The sequence below is a fragment of the Schistocerca nitens genome, chromosome 12, assembly GCF_023898315.1.
Source record: "Schistocerca nitens isolate TAMUIC-IGC-003100 chromosome 12, iqSchNite1.1, whole genome shotgun sequence".
NCBI classification, from domain to species: domain Eukaryota; kingdom Metazoa; phylum Arthropoda; class Insecta; order Orthoptera; family Acrididae; genus Schistocerca; species Schistocerca nitens.
In genome coordinates, this window is record NC_064625.1 from 171,256,035 (window position 1) to 171,273,623 (window position 17,589).

Genomic DNA, 17,589 nt, shown 5'->3' on the forward strand with positions numbered 1-17,589 from the left:
AAAATATCAGATTGGAACCAACACTTGACACTTCTGTTTTGTTACCCTGAAATAAGCACACCTCTGTGTTAACTAAATGTCAATATTCTAAATAACAAGAGAGGCAGGAAACTTTTCAATTGCAGGAAACTTTTCAATCTTACAATAATAGATTACCCTTATCAATTACCCTAACATATCTATTGAAAGCACTATCTACATGTTATCTGTCTAGTAGGTTTCCAATCATTCAGTTTATTTCACAAAGTGCTACGTTTTAACACAGCATACAAAAAAATCTTAGGAATTTTTACACTTATCCACGAACATAAACTTTCTGTAAGGTAATTCTGAACCTGTGAGATTGGCTGCACCCTGCAATACCAATAAAAAGCACAATGCTCCCCCTCAGGACATTATTCCCCTCTTACACAGCTTAACTTCTTAATGGTGCCTTGCAAGTTAGGCAAACTGTATATTTAATATGATACCATAGCAACAACAAACTATTTTCTTCCATGTAGATCAACCTGTGATGTGCAATGTTCAGATGAGGCACTCAATACTATTCAATCATGATTTATAAAAATATATAAAGGTAAAACACCATGTCACACGGTAAACCTCTTAACTGGGTAAAATCAGGAATCCACAACCAAAATGTTACTTATGGCTCTTTCAGAATTACTTTTAGGTTCAGGAAGATGGGAAAATGTGTTTCCTCCAACATGGAACAAATTCAATATTGAATTTTTTTTTCCACGTTATTGTATTGGGAGGCAGACTAGCAACAAAATAAAATAACCATGACTCGTGCAAGAGTCCTGTTGCCTGTAATAGTCTGGCAAGTAGCAGAAAATATGACCATCTGGAAGGAAAATAGCATCTGTACTCTTAGCTATGAGCAGCAATTTTAAAATTGCCATTAAGTACCTGTAAGACTATTTTGCACGACTTACGTAAGAATACATAACATGAAATAATGGATTATTCAACACAGAGTATGGGACATTTCCCACTGCTGCACTACTTAGATACCTCTACATAAAACAAAAAAAATCTATACACAAGTTACTGGAGTTAAGGCAGAATGTTGTTTAACAGTTTGACAGCACAGCCCTAAAACTGATCACTTATCACTAGCTGAGCAAATACAAAGGGTTCCAGTATAGAACACCAAGTTCGAAAGCAAGCTCGAAAGCAAGCTTGAGGGTAAAAAAACCCAGAGTGGTGGTGCAAAGATATTCAATCTTTCAGTGAAATAGCAATCTGCACTATTTTAATAAATCAGAGTTCTTTCATTCTGGTAGATGCATGATAGTACCTGATAGATCACACACTGTATGTCTGCAATAGTGATTCTTCTGAGACTACTACACCTGTGATCCTATTTGAACTTACTTTGTATAGCCATTTTTGTGACAAATGTGTGCTTACTTGTTGATAAAGGATAGAAGTGAGGAAATAATAAACAATTTATGCCAGGTGAAACTTTCACAGAATGTAAAATCTGCTGAGGAAGCTTGACAAAACAAAACATTCCAGATGTATAAAGCTGTTTCTTACACAGTCTTCAATGATAGTTGTGTTTATAATCTGCAAAAGTACGTAAATGAAAAGAAATAAAACTTCACTACAAACACTTGTTGCTGTGAGGTCACATTAAACTACTCTAGTGCTTAATGGACAACATATGATCCTGGGATGTCTTCACAAAGAGAACTTTTATTTACACCATCCATTTCACATATAATTTCATTTCTGCATTTGTTTAAATTATGCACAGAAACTGCAAACCTGCAACCTTGTAGAATCATGTCACTATCTTTGTAATGTAATGACATTTATGTTTTAACCCCCCTCCCTGAATTTTCATAAAGTATTAAGATCTTTGTTACTTTGTTTCTGTTTATAACTTTTCTAAACTGCTGTACAACAAGGTACGGGTATTTGAGCCATCACTGTGTATTAGACAGCAAAACTCAAAAATGGCTCACACATACATGAAAATGATTTGAGATTTCTCGAAGCAGAACGTATGCCATTAGTTATACAAATATAGTTTAACTAAGACTGTCTACACTGCACGATTACTGAAATCAAATTAAAATATCACCTTTTCAAAAGCTTTCTTCTGCTATTTCCTAACATACATGGCTGAAGCTGTATTGAGCAAGGAAACAGCATTCTTAATTTTGCTGTCATTTAATGTATTTCTGGGAACCAGTGTGCTCATTTGGAAGTAAGTGCATTAGAAGAAGAAGAAGAAGAAGAAGAAGAAGAAATTATGCAACAGCACTCTAGAGCAACATAACCACGATGGCCTAGCTAAGCTTAGCAAAAAGTGGTTCTGCTGATAAAATAAGTAACAACATATTCTACATAAAGTGGCTATGCAAGCGGGGGGTGGGGGGATTCATCAAAACTTAATTGTTACATTAAGTATCCACCCGACAAACATCCAGGGGGAAGAAACACACACCTCACCCAACTTGTTTGTTACACTATCTGTTGTTATTATTTACCAGACTATTTCGGCAACTGCGTATCTAGGATATGGAACTGTTGCACAACCAGTTAAGAGGTTTCTTGTTCAGTGAATAAAAAACATGATTGTGACAAATCTCTGCAAGGGATTAAAGTAAAGAAGGTACATAAAGGAAAAAAAGAAACATGCTTACCGGACAATTTGGCACAGGCTGGATGGTGAGGAGGATGGGGTTCTTCCGTGGTTATTGGTTAAAAGTCTCAGTCAGCATCTCTTCAAAACTTCAATACCACTTGACACTAACTTTGCTGTTTTCTAACAATTGAGGACAGAAAAATAGTTGCCCTCCATATATGAAAGGTTATGATCCACATTACCTCCAAACCAATGTCATTACAATCTACCATGTTATATCTGACTAGTCGTAAGTTCACAACAGCATTTGTGTATCATCCACAATGATTAAAATGTTGCACATTACACATAGTTATAATCTTTCTGATACTTTACCTAACAACAGCAATGTAAATGAAAATTTTCTTTACAACAAAAGTACCATTAATGTCCAACCAGTGAATAATGCCTCACAAAGTGACACCACCCACCCAACTCTCGACCTGAGATTTCATATTAAGGCAGACAGATAACCACACATAACTCCCACACATTGATAAGCATTTAGTTTTTTCTATGTACAGATACTAATTTATCATACATGACATGTATCTCAAAATTTCCTAATATGCGAGCATTACGTCAAATACAATTAATAGGAATTTGAGTATGGAAAAAAACAACAAAATATGTTGAGACCACCACTCATATCAAGGGGAAAAATTGGGGGAGAATAGTTACATTTAACTGTCATTTCTTTGAGGGGAGGAAAAGAACAATTTTTCAGATTACCATTTGCAAGTGTTCACCTCTACTCATTTAAGTTTCACTTTAGTTTCATACCTGTCCTGTCTTTGGTACATGAAGCGTCACCGCCTAACAATTCTTCAGTGTCACTGTATTTCTGCTCACAAATATAGGCCGTTTAATGCCATACACAAGATGCAGTTATACTTTGTTAAGAATGATGTGACTACTTGCTTTCTAAATAATGTCCACTTTGCAGATGGGGACAGTTTATGTAATCTTTCTTTTCACTAAATTTCTTAATAGAAAGAAAGACAATGATTAATTTAGCAAGTACAAATTATTGTACCACAACGTGCAGCAGTTGTGATCGAAAAGAAAGAAACTCCTAAAATTGATTGATCCCAACAAAAAAATACTGACACTAACCACTTTTCCTACTTACATCATGCCATAAAGTTTATGGTAATGACCACCATTTTCAAGTATATTTCTAGAACTTTGTACTATTTAAGAATAAACTTAAACTGAAATGGTAACATTATCACCAAACTTCCACTTAAATTGGGATCAATACCTTGACCACATAACAGAAGAATAATAAGAATACAAGAAGGGAGTCCGTAGATCTAGTTGTAGTCTGACACCTAATATAGACTACTACTATTTCTAAGCAGAGAATAGAAAGAATAGAAAGAAAGAAAGAAAGGAGGAGGGGAGAGAGAGAGAGAGAGAGAGAGAGAGAGAGAGAGAGAGAGAGAGAGAGAGAGGTGTTAACTCTGAAGTTTGATTACAAATTGTAAGATTAGTTTAATATCTCTGGGAACACATGGTTGAAAATTAAAAACAGAAAAGAAAGCCTTCTGACCAATAAACATGTGTTTTTGTTGTATTTTATTCATTAACTTTACAATTCTCAGTCACAATCTTCTGAATAATGTCTACAGTCAAATAAGAAAAGTTGTACAACGAATGACATTACAATATGTAAACGGTTTCTATTCTGTCTCCACGATGTGATAAAGCAAATGAATCCAAGAAAATCTTCACAAATCATCTATGACAAAGTTGTACTGATATGTTCTCATCATACTCTTGCCAAAATGACAAAACTCTAAGAAATTCCTTTAATAAAAAACAAATAAGGCAACTGGGAGGAGAGAAATTTACTATAAAATGTGAGAAAATTACGCGAAAGAAGATACAATCTTTGAAAATGCTATCACAATAAAAAAAACACACAATATTGTCACTAATGTTTTAACACTGGAAAGCAAAATTCTGGCAATACAGTACAGATTATCGTCTCACAAAAATGTGGCTCGACACTATTTTGTTTCAAAAATGAGTGATATTTCTTGATCCCTCAATAAACATTTATGAATTATATATTATCAGTCCACATAAAAATAAACTGTATAATGTAGTTGTCCCATGATCCATAAGAATTGGGGTAAACATATTCATCACTAACATAAAAATATCCAAGAGGAAATTCAGTTACTTGAAAATATCTCCAACAGAAAATACATATCAAAAATTAGAAAGTCTTACGATTTTGGCTACGCCAATACAGAATATAAAAACACACGTCACTTAACGCAAAGTACTTACTTGGCATCAAAAAAGTCTAAAATATGGGAGTTATAGGTGATGCATATTAAAAGATGTCACAAACAGTTGGATGAAATGACAGATAATAACCTAATGTGTGAATATTGTTTTAGTGGAGATCTAATTATGTTGTTGTTGCCTACCACTCCATCTAATACAACAACCATGTCTGTTCTATTACAAATATCTTCAGAACTAAGATAAGCTGTCCAGAAAATAAAATTTCACCTTCTCGAAGAGGATGAACTACAAGACTATAGTGCGAACAAACCTCTGTCAATGAAACATTTCACAAGATGTTTAAAATATGTTAATTCCCATCTTTAGAAGAAAAGCCAAAACTTTCACCAGTAAATACAATGAAGCAGAGAAAGACAGAAGGAAAATTTGAGAAGTAATAGCATACGTGAATTTAATCGACAGAGCAGCAGTAGTGTACTTGTGTCTGACAAGTCAGAATAGTGCGTAACACTTACAGAGAAATGGAAACAAATGGCGCCTCGTGTACTTATAAGAGAACTGTCCTGTCTCCTGTGGCCAAATAGAGAGGTTACAGAAAAAAAAAAAATTCAATAACAGTACCGAACAGACACGAGTAATCAGTATAACTAGTAACACTGTCATTTTATGACGACGTCCCACGGCGAAACGATGTGTCGAGACGCCGGTGACGTCCCTGTTGCAGGCACTCGCCTAGTAGGGAGCAAACTTGCTGCGCTCCGTCTTCATCTTGCCGGAATCCTGGCCAACTCCTTGGCCCGAGGCGGGACTGCGCAGACGTGGGGCGTACGGCTTGTGCGCACCACCCCCTGTTCCCGCGCCACCACCCGACGTGCGGTGAACCCCGGTAGTGCGGACAGGTGCGCCCCCACCGGCGCCGCCTCCTCCGAGGAGCTCAGTCAGGCCTCCGAGGGCCGTGAGTGAAGAGAGAGCATTGAGTGCACCCGGCTTCGAGAGCAGCTGTGCCAGTGGAATGGCCGAAGCCAGAGGCGACACGCCGCTGCCGGGTGCCCCACCTGCTCCCCCTGCACCACCGCCGCCGGTAGGACCACCCGCACCCGCACCACCAGGGTTGGAGCCAGGATTTTGGGCTTCAAGGTTAGCTTTCTGCAGTTCAACACTGGTGGGAGAAACAGAAGAGAGAGACACTGGAGATATTGGTACTAGGTATTCGGTGTGATAGGAATGGCAGAAAAACACAGGCCTTTTCTCCTTAACCTGTCAGAGCCCAGCTAGGCCGTCAAAGCTAATCTCGAAATCTGCAGAAATAAAAGTTTCCACTGCAGACAATACTGAGCCAGCTACTTATTTACAATGGTGCAATCCAAAGTCACCTATGCGTTATAATTAATAGAACTGGAAATGAGAAAACCGACACACTTTGCACAGTTGTGCAGAAAATTCAATTTCATTTACTAACAAATTGGCTGTACAGCACCAGAAAGCCAAATCTTTTAATGTCCTGTGAAAATAATGTATTCGACAATGAACATTTGAACAGTAAGTGCTTTAAAATTTAACTAAAATTCTCCTCTGATCGAAAGTTAACTGTTCCGAGAATTTTTTATGGATCAGTTGCACTTTTAATTATCCCACAGCAAAATAATTGACATCCGATTACATATTCTCTAAGACACAACCCCACCACCACTACCTCACTTTGCATACACTCACTCGGATAAATCAAAGATAATGTCAGTCTTATGACATTTTGTATAGTAATAAAACTAATATGTAAAAATCATTCAAATATGCACTATAATGTGAGTTGAAAAATAATGGCCTCTAATTTTTGACCATAACGTGGTACACAGCCATCATCTGGTATAATTTCCTGTGGGCTTGTACCACACTGATACACCTAAGCACCAAATGAGGAGAAAAAAGGGAGGATAAGAATTTCTTTTGAATCACTTTATAGGACAATGGCAACTGGCAAATGAGAAGGGAATTCCATCTGTTTTATAGCTGTATGCAGCCAGACTGCAGGATCATTTCGTATGGGATAATGGGAAAGAATAAGCACGTTTGATTCTCCCCATCACACTAAGGAAAAGGTTGCTGGCATATTTAGGTGCGGGGAAAAGTAACTGACGGCATTGTGTTGTTTCACACTGGGCTTTAAATGGTTAAAAAGAGAATGAAAAAACGAAAGAAATCAATTAAAAGAAACATACATGGTGATTCCAGCCAGCTGCTTCTCTGCTTACAGCCTGAAAATACTGGCAATGTGCCATAAAAAAAAAAAAAATAAATAAATAAATAAAAACTGCAGTTATATGCAGGCATCTCTGAATATTTCGTGAAGTTGAAAATTTTGATGAAAGTACTGGACTCATTTGCTGCTGATAAATTACAATGATGAGTCCTGAATGTATAATTACTGGCAGCAGTCTTGCTAGCAAAAACAAATTGCCTCAGAAAATGAGTAATGAGTTCTGTATTTCAATGAGTGCGAACTTGGAAGCAACTAGCTGGAGACTGGGAAATAAAAACAGTAACTGAAGCTGTTGGATATACGTGCACCACGTGGAGATGCTATTAATACAAGTGTAGTGGCTTATGTGCCATGTAACAGAACTAGAGGTTTATTTTTCTAAAAAATCAAAATAGCACAGTAATCAGCCACAGTCATGTTTTTACCATAATAGGGACTGAATATCACCACTTAAAATGCACAACCTGTAATTGTAGCTGTTAACAGTGGCTTACAACAATCAACAACACTAATAAACAAACAAAATTTAACAAAAATAAAAGGTCCAATGACCGAAAAACGTAGAAGCTGCAGAAAGCACTTTTAAGTGGCGATCACTCAGAAATATTTGATATATAGGGATTTATAAACTTATGGACTTAATTATAATGCTGGAGATCATGAAGTGACATATGTTATACAGAACGGTAGTACAGCTCTTAGTGACATTCATGCCTTTATACAAATCATTAGGCACTGAAAGTCAACTGTTTCAAGTCCTTTCATATAAAAAGAAAGAACGAAAAAGGGGAAATGTTAAAACATAAAATTAGGCAGCTTTTCAATTATTGCTCTTTACACATTGCTGGACAAACAAGAAAATTTCAAATCTTGTCTAATGAGGTCAATAGTAAGAGAAATATACATTTGAAGGAGGTGCTTTGTAAGCTAACTCTACAGGAACGCTGAATTTCCATTTCAACCAAAGTCCATGTAATAGGAATTCCAGCTGTACAAACTGACTGGGACATAGTCTTAGTTAATACAGTCCTAGTCAGTCTTAGTTAATAATGCAATAATATAATCTGTAGTGCAGAGAAGTAGGAGAAGAAATGGAGCTTGGATAAGAGTTCATAACTTTCCTCAGAAACAATTATTTCAAATATTTCTGCTAAGCCCATTTGTGCTTTACATGCTATTGATCACATATGAACACTGCATGTATGAAATTCTGCACTGTATGAAGCAGAAAGGCTAGTGAAAATTACAGGTGGATGTACATCTTGAACTAATGCTTACGAAATGAAAAACCCACAAACTTTTAGGCAAACAGCCAGTATTTCACCACAAGTAATAACAGAAAAAACTGACAGCCCACTGTGAAATTGTTTGACAGGTCTTTAGCTGGGCATCACTAGTATGTGGAAAGGTGTGTGTGTGAGAGAGAGAGGGGATATTTATTCTTTAACTTCCATCACAGGGAATCCGTTGGAATGGCTGTTCTCATTTTGGTATCGGGCAAACAGGCAGGAACAAATTTCTGTGAAGGAAACAAATGCAGAAAAGAGATGAAGGACCTGGACATAAAAGAGAGGTAAGAAAAATGGTGGCGGCTCATCCGTGGGCAGATTTCCTCTCTGATGCGATGTCTTCTCCAGTTGAGAACCTGTTACCTGCTATACTATGAACAGCTAACAAGGAACAAAACATGCAAAAATGTGCATAATAATATAAAAGTTAGAAACACACATCTGGGCAAATGGCAACTGACAACAGGTTTACGAAACAATAAACAAGCCAACGAAGACCTTAGAGGCACAGCACAGGGCAAGGAAACTGAAGGAATAACATCTAGTGCAGAACACAATCACAACCAGGCTGCTGGTTCATAATGTTCAGAAATAAGCCTACAAGTTAAGTAGTTTTAGCATGACAACATTAAAACACAGTAACTGAGAAAATAATCAATTACCTCTTTTCCTCAGTCAAGAGGAACCATCGACACATACAAAAACACAGGTTTTCTTAAAGTTATTTTTCCTGTTTTCTTTTTGTATGTATGGAACAAGAAAACCAGTAAAGTGTGTAAATTCTCATTAGAGCCTTAGCAGGCATGTAACAATTTGTTAAGAGTCTGTAGCACCCGAGATACAAAACAATAAAATTTTTCACGCCAGCAGAAAGTTAAAAAGAAAACTTGCAGCCAAGTGCTCTTGTGAAAACTACACTCTGATGTTATTTCACTGTATACCTCGAGAACATCGGTTGGTAGGACAGGTTCTGAGGCATCAAGGGATCACCAATTTAGTATTGGAGGGCAGCGTGGAGGGTAAAAATCGTAGGGGGAGACCAAGAGATGAATACACTAAGCAGATTCAGAAGGATGTAGGTTGCAGTAGGTACTGGGAGATGAAGAAGCTTGCACAGGATAGAGTAGCATGGACAGCTGCATCAAACCAGTCTCAGGACTGAAGACCACAACAACAACAACAACAACCTCGAGATCACCAAACAGAAATTCACTATCTGTGGAGAGAAAATTATGTGACTCTCCCTACCTCATGTTGATCAGGTACTGCGCCAGTGCGACGGAGTCTGGATTGCCTGTGATTGTTATGGTCCTATCAGTTGGCCCACCTTCACGTTCCTCACAATTTGAGATGCGGATCATAGCACCACTAATTTGCCTGCACAAGAACAAGAAGGAGCATATATTACAACAAACAGCACTCTGTTGGCTTGAAAATTCACATAAAATACATATGACATACAGAGGGAATGTGAAAATAATCCATTTCTGATTGAGCTGTCTGTGAAAGCCTCATTTGCCAAATCTGGAAAGTGAAAAATGAATGTTTTGTCAACTATAAATGAACTAACAAAGTCATTCTTTCAAGAAATGGTGAGCTGTTACCTACATTCTTTCATATCAATTCCATGTTTATACATATGATCAATTTTTTATGTTCACCTGTGACAAACACTTCTGCAACAGCTACATGGCCAAAACATTAATTCAGGAAACTCCACCCCCTCCCATTTCGTCCATTGTAACCAACCGAAAAATTCCAAAGTGAAGTAGACCCACTCAATTATTTGTACTATCAGTAACTAGTAGTTATTCTGTTTTCTGCATACACAAACAAAACTGCACTGAACCACTCATCAGAAGCTACAGGAAGGAGGCAGTCATGTCGTGTGTACTGTAAATCTTACATAGATACATTGTTTTTTTTCTCTCTAATACATTAAAAAATTTGCAGCTAACTGCATTCACACACAGTTGGGGTATTGGGGTACACTGTACACTTCCAAACAGTGACTTTTGTTCTCAGCCCAATATTAATGCAATATTAATATTTGCACCTGTGCATGTTTAGAGTATTCATTAAACAAAACTATTTCAATCGTAATCTATAGAACAATGTCACACTCACCTAATCTCTGCAATCTTTGTGCCACCCTTTCCAATTATGCAACCAATCAGCTCATTTGGGACTGTCATCTCGTGGGTCTGCTGGTTAGCTCCAGGCTGTGCACGGTTCTGGTTGTTCGTGCGTAGCTGGCTTCCCGCCAGGGCGGCCAAAGCTGAATTCAAAACAACTGCTGAAGAAGTGTGGACAGAATCATTTACAGAATCAAAAATGCATTAAAACTACTGCATATGTAAGTGTGGAATGTCAAAAGCAGTCCCAATCACTAGCACAAATGGGCAAGCTTTCCTCCAGGTAGGTGAAGTTTATAGACGGACTACTAAATTCTAATGTGCTGCATAGAACACACAAATCTGCAGTGCAGGAAATAGGAAACATTAGGTATGCAGACATCAAATATTTAAAAATTTGTATCATTTTTTTTATAATAGTACTGTTGTCTGTGATTGTTACACTGAAAACTAACACTTTCTAAGGTGTAGCTACATGACAACAAAAACACTTAGCAACTGTCCTGTACTTAATGCAGCCAAACAGTAACCATAAATGTCCCTGGTGTTTTGAAATTGCTTTCCCCCTCAAGAAACTCTTCTATCAAACTAGAAAATAACAGACATCATACAATAACAGCACTAAAATTTCTACTGTCCCAATACAATGATTGCTTGCAATGTTCAGGAAAGCCTGAAGGATGCCCAGTTTGCACAAAGACTTTCAGTTTTAGCCAATGCAATCTTAGGAAACATATGGCTAAACAACAATTGTTGAACAGTGTATCATTCCTTTTGAAACGAAATTACAGCTACCTGCATCAAAGTTTCTATTCTGCCCTGTAGAGTAAGTTGATCTGCTTGCTTAAATTTGAGTAAGCAGTGTCACAACATACAGTTTCAAGAGTCTTATTAACTCAATGCAGTGTCATTTTCCTACATCAAATAACTGCTCAATTCTCCCCCCCCCCCCCCCTCCCCCAATGTTGTATCCTACCCAACAGCTGTCTGGATGACCAATCCTGTTACTTCAAAGGTTCAAACAATCATCACTGACTACTATTTATTAAGATGGTCACAAAGTTCTAATCTGATACACAGTTGGAACATTTGGACAGATGAACAAGGGGGGTTTGATAAGTCTGGTAAAAAAACTCCTTCTGAGGAGTATGCACTTGGTATAGCCTCCCTCCCTCCCATCAAAAAAATAGGTCCTTTCAAACTCAAAGATACTGAGTGCAACTATCACTTCCTCATTTGATGAAAATTTCTTCCCAGTGAACCAAAGTTTGAAGTTAGGGAACAGGAAGAAATCACTTTGGCTAAGTCTGGTGAGCAGGCTGGATGAGGAACCAATTCACTGTATTCACCCAAATGCAAGCTGACCATTTTTTTCCAACTTTCACATTCTAAAAATGTGCCTACAGCTTAGATTCAGGGGCACAGCCTAAGGAAGTTCTGAAAAATGTTGCTGGAAGTTGCCGTAAACAATTATTCTGCCACAGAAGCTTGTGTGTTTGCATTTTGAATACTGAATGTTAGGGGCTGTTTGGGGGTTGGGGGGGTTGGGGGAGGAGACCGGACATTGAGGTCATCGGATTAAGTCTGCCGTGCTCTTTCAAAGGAACCATTCCAGTATTTGCCTGGAGGGACTTACGGAAATCAAGGAAAACCTAAATCAGGATAGCCGGACGCGGGATTGAACCATCTTCCTCCCCAATGTGAGTGCAGTGTGCTAACAACTGCACCACCTCGCCCAGTACTGAATGTTAATTATCTTTTATCATGTGGGAATTTAAATTTAATATTGCTAATCTTTGAATTTAGCAGGTTTTCGTAGCAATAACCATAAATCTTTGTAAATACACACATTAAAAATGTGCATTTTTAAGAAACTTGCAGAAGATGGCAAGCACGGTAAGCACAGTTTCACGTTTCGACAGCTCCAGCTCTGTTCAGAAGCTGTCGACATATATCTATGTACATCAAGCCATCTCTTAATGCTGACACTATTCGCAACATAATAATAAATTCCAACTGTGTTTAACTACACAGTGCAGCGAGACACCCTTGTCACATCACCGCTCACAGCCCACCTGCGCGTAGTTTCTATTACGGCTACCTGTATTCTAGGCAGCCGTGCCAGAATTTGTTTGTCAAACAACATTGACATACATAGGAGATGCTGCAGTGTAGGAAATGATTCTGTATAAACAAATTATATTGTTTGGAATGTATCTAATAAAGTACCTCGTCTAGCCTCTACGACAGACAATACAAATCAGCACCTTGAATATATGGATCGCTCTTCGCCCAGTGTATATCCTTTAAATCAAATGTGAAACTGTGTCAAGACGAAATGTAACTTTCTGGGATGAATGTGTCATTTATGTGACATGGAAAGACTGACATATGACTAACACATGCTGCGTCTTATTGGCCACAGTGGCCCTAGTCCCACTCGGATAATTTCGACAGATATTGTCAATTCTCATTGCTGTCAGTGCAATATAACATAAATGTCCAACAAGCTAAGTTTAATTCCGTGTGAATTACTACAAGTAAGTTCAACTCCCCACAAATCCCAGAGAGGTGGGATATGAGGAGCTGTATTTGATTTGACTTAAGTGTGGCTTGAAATGAGAGCACCCTGGATTCAAACTAAACCGTGTAAACACTAACTGGAGGCCAATACGATGCCAGTGTAATTTTATGTCAACGACATCAGATTTTTCTCCAAGAACATTGTCTCAAAGCATAAATCGCAGGAAAATATGTTAGTGCAAGCTCGGGTGGGGGAAAATGTTAAGTGTGAGAAAGTAAAAACAGGGTTATACTGTATTACAAAAATAAGAAACGTTAAAAAAACTTTAATGTTTTGATTTGAAATATTAGCAAATTGTTGTCAAAACTTTGCTCTTGAGACTGATAATGTACAAGAATCTTCTTTTTCCCCAACCAAATATGTAATAATTTCTTGCTACTGATGATGAGAATGAATATGAGAATTCAATCTAAAAGAAACTGAGTATACAGTTAATAAACGGTGAAAGTGCTTCTCGTACCTACATGTTACTGTCTCTTTAGTCAAGAAAATATGAGGTTAGCCTATGACTCATTACCTTCCAATTATTTTAAGCAGAAGTTCCTGATTGAATATACATAATGTAAGCAGTAATGTTAACAACTCACTGTATATCTGAGCCAGAACACTGCCAGATTTCAGACAAATCCTGCTCCAAACACGTGCACTAATGCACCCGTTTGTTCAGTGCTGGTACAACAGTGTCCGCCGAGACAATGTGGCCTTGCATGTGTATTAGTTCTGAAGAAGATGGATCGTACAAAGCTAAAGAACATTCTCAGTTTCTTAAGTGCCTGTAGACTCAGTGCCTCAACTATATAACGAGCTGTTACCTTTACTCCTTACATTCAGTATTTTCACACTTGTTTCAGACATTATAGGATTATCAAATATGGATATGATGAATTGCTGGCATATAGAAGAAAAACAAACTTTTCACCTGACAACGGCATAACTAACTACTTCAAAATAATGAAACCATTTTAGTAATGCTGCAGATAATTTTAGAAAAATAATTACACAATTTGTCCCCAACATAAAGAGATCAAAGCATTCCTTGCACAGTGCAATATGAACTGTGGTGATAATCATTGCAGCTAAAATTGCTTCTGCCTTCGATATATGATGCAGAACAAATACGTTTTTGTGCCAGTTCGCTGATGGCCATGTTTTTCCATCATGCTGCCACCGAAGTGTTTCAGACATTATGTATATTCACAATGGAGACATAGGAATTAATTATGGTTTCAGCTAACTGCGGTACACCGCACTGAGCCCATACACACAGGCTATAGTATATCCAGTGGCATATTTTTCAACAAGGCAATTATTCCTCCACGTTGTCTGTAGCATGGTGTGTCCTATTTCCGTACATATAGTAACTTTATGTCAACAACATATTAATGCCAATTAAAATGAAGTGTAAGCCCAAATGCATTTACTAATTTTCAATATAATCTCTCTTTACCCTGAGGGAAAGTAGTAGTATTCTCATCCTAGTAATGATTCTAAAAGACACGCAAACCATGAATCAATTCAATATGCCACCAAATAACAATATAATTTCAAGACAAGCATTCCATAGAAGATAATTTATTAGGTTCAACATCCTACCAATGACGTCATCATCTCCCAGATATCGAAGCATATAATTATTCAACTGGGGCAAGCTGGAATGAGAATCATTGCATTTGCATCTTACGGTAACCTTCTGAATAGAAAGGTCTGGCAATGTCTACAAATTTCTGGCATAAAAAATAAAGTTACTTGCCCTAATCAAATCCAGTTGACTAAACCACAATAATGTAGATGTAGAAATGTATTTTTGGACAAAAATCATGCAATGAAGTGTGTAAGAAATAATTCTGTGATAAACAGATGTACTTTAATGACAGAGTCACCAACTATAATATTTTAGCAATGAGTTTATCAGAAAGCTACTTCCCCTGAATTTGCTGGACCGAAAGTCTGCACCAAGTTAATTTCTACTCATTTTGATTCGAGGTGATTTCAACAAATAAATTGAAGACTAGCTCTGTAGTAATTTCAATGGCCACCAAATACAATTTTTTAGGGAATTTTAAGTAATATGATTCAAAGCCAACAAATCAGCAGGGTCATTCCTTACACAGACGGTATGAACAACTATGTGGACACACTTATTTCTGCAATGATGCATTGTACAAAAATTCAGAGGCTCACAAAATGTTAATGAAATGGAGCCATTCTCATCAATAAAAGTAGGAGCTTTACTTCCAAAATAACTCCCATGTCTATGAGTAATCATTGGAAGTACCTTATGAATATCTCATGGCATGGAGAAGAATTTCAGTTTATTTCTTGACAGCATAGTTTAGTAAGGATGTGCTGGAATATCAGTCTCGCACCTTAAGGTCTCCGATTTGCAATGTCATCTGTCAGTAATACACTTCCTCAGATTGCATATGTTACAGTGCATTTCATTCCAGCAAACCTTTCATTATCTTCCTGTGTAAACTGAACATAAACGTGAATTGTCGTCGAAACCATATGTAAACTAAAAGCTACACATTTGCAACAACCACATAACTTCACAGAAGCACAATCCAATCTTCAATGTAAATTTCATGAATGGACGAGACTGTGTACTGTGCTTGCCGTGGGTCACAAGTGGAGCAACGGACATCTCGCGGCAGAACTGGTGAACTAGGGGTCAGCACACACTCTCTTCTACTCAGTATGCAGGTATTAAAAATGCTGCTGATTAAGTAATTTACCGTACATATGCTCTGACCACACCAATAATGGCATAAACCATACCCATACAAGCAGTTTACAGAAATTGATGGAAATGAAGACAGTATCAGGAAACAACAGTAACAACACAAGAGTGCAGTAGCCAATTAGCTGGGAAATGCTACAAACTTTACATGTAAAAGATACTACCGCGTAGACCAGCGTGTCAACTGCTGCATAATGTGTGCACTAAACATTTCCTTGATTTGACTAGGAATGCTCAGGGTGCTCTAGCACACCTCTCTTTAGTGCTGCTGATGGTCGTGGTGCTGGTGGATTCGTGAGGTGCTCAACTGTGTGGTCATCAGCGTCCCTATAACGTCTCAATTTTTACACAGTCCAATCAAGCCACTGTCACGAATGATGATGAGGACAACACAAATACCCAGTCCCTGGGCACAGAAAATCCCCAACCCAGCCGGGAATCGAACCCAGGACCCCATGACCCAGAAGCAGCAATGTTAGCCATTAGACCACAAGCTACAGACAAACCTCTCTTTAGTGTTGCATACTGTAAGACATGGGCAAGCAATTCTTTAGAAAATTAACCAATTATTGTGAATCAATAGCGTCTGATGTGTGTTAAGATATTCCAATGGAAACTGACAAATGCTGATGCTTCTGAAGTAGGTTCCAGATTAAACAGAGAACCGACTCATGGCGATAACATATTAGACCTTCTGGTGACAGACCCGAACTATTTGAAACAGTTAACGCAGACAGGGAATCAGCGATCATAAAGCGGTTACTGCATCGATGATTTCAGCCGTAAATAGAAATATTAAAAAAGGTAGGAAGATTTTTCTGTTTAGCAAAAGTGACAAAAAGCACATTACAGAGTACCTGACTGCTCAACACAAATGTTTTGTCTCAAGTACAGATACTGTTGAGGATCAGTGGACAAAGTTCAAAACCATCGTACAATATGCGTTAGATGAGTATGTGCCAAGCAAGATCGTAAGAGATGGAAAAGAGCCACCGTGGTACAACCGAGTTAGAAAACTGCTGCAGAAGCAAAGGGAACTACACAGCAAACAAACATAGCCAAAGGCTTGCAGACAAACAAAAATTACGCAAAGCGAAATGTAGTGCGAGAGGGCTATGCGACAGGCGTTCAATGAATTCAAAAGTAAAGTTCTATGTACTGACTTGGCAGAAAATCCTAAGAAATTTTGGTCTTATGTCAAAGTGGTAGGTGGCTCAAAACAAAATATCCAGACACACTGTGACAAAAATGTTACTGAAACAGAGGATGACAGACTAAAGGCCGAAATACTAAATGTCTTTTTCCAAAGCTGTTTCACAGAGGAAGACTGCACTGTAGTTCCTTCTCTAGATTGTCGCACAGATGACAAAACGGTAGATATCGAAATAGACGACAGAGATATAGAGAAACAATTAAAATCGCTCAAAAGAGGAAAGGCCACTGGACCTGATGGGATACCAGTTCGATTTTACAGAGTATGCGAAGGAACTTGCCCCATTCTTGCAGCGGTGTACCATAGGTCTCTAGAAGAGTGTAGCATTCCAAAGGATTGGAAAGGGGCAGCGCTCATCCCCATTTTCAAGAAGGGACGTCGAACAGACGTGCAGAACTATAGATCTATATCTCTAACGTCAATCAGTTGTAGAATTTTGGAACACGTATTATGTTCGAGTATAATGAC

At 37.9% G+C, this 17,589-nt stretch overlaps 1 protein-coding gene across 10 annotated transcripts in view; it reads right to left on the reverse strand.

Moving 5' to 3' along the window:
• Positions 1-4,205: 4,205 nt before the first annotated feature.
• Positions 4,206-17,589, reverse strand: part of LOC126214866 (poly(rC)-binding protein 3) — a 524,736-nt gene continuing 511,352 nt past the window's right edge. For all 10 annotated transcript variants that reach the window (XM_049941512.1, XM_049941509.1, XM_049941508.1 and 7 more), the window contains 3 exons: positions 10,577-10,727; positions 9,698-9,826; positions 4,206-6,062 (listed from right to left, as the gene is read on the reverse strand). In XM_049941512.1, the coding sequence (XP_049797469.1) occupies positions 5,636-6,062; positions 9,698-9,826; positions 10,577-10,727 (707 nt within the window). In that variant the 3' untranslated portion in view covers positions 4,206-5,635. The remainder of the gene's footprint in view (positions 6,063-9,697; positions 9,827-10,576; positions 10,728-17,589) is intronic.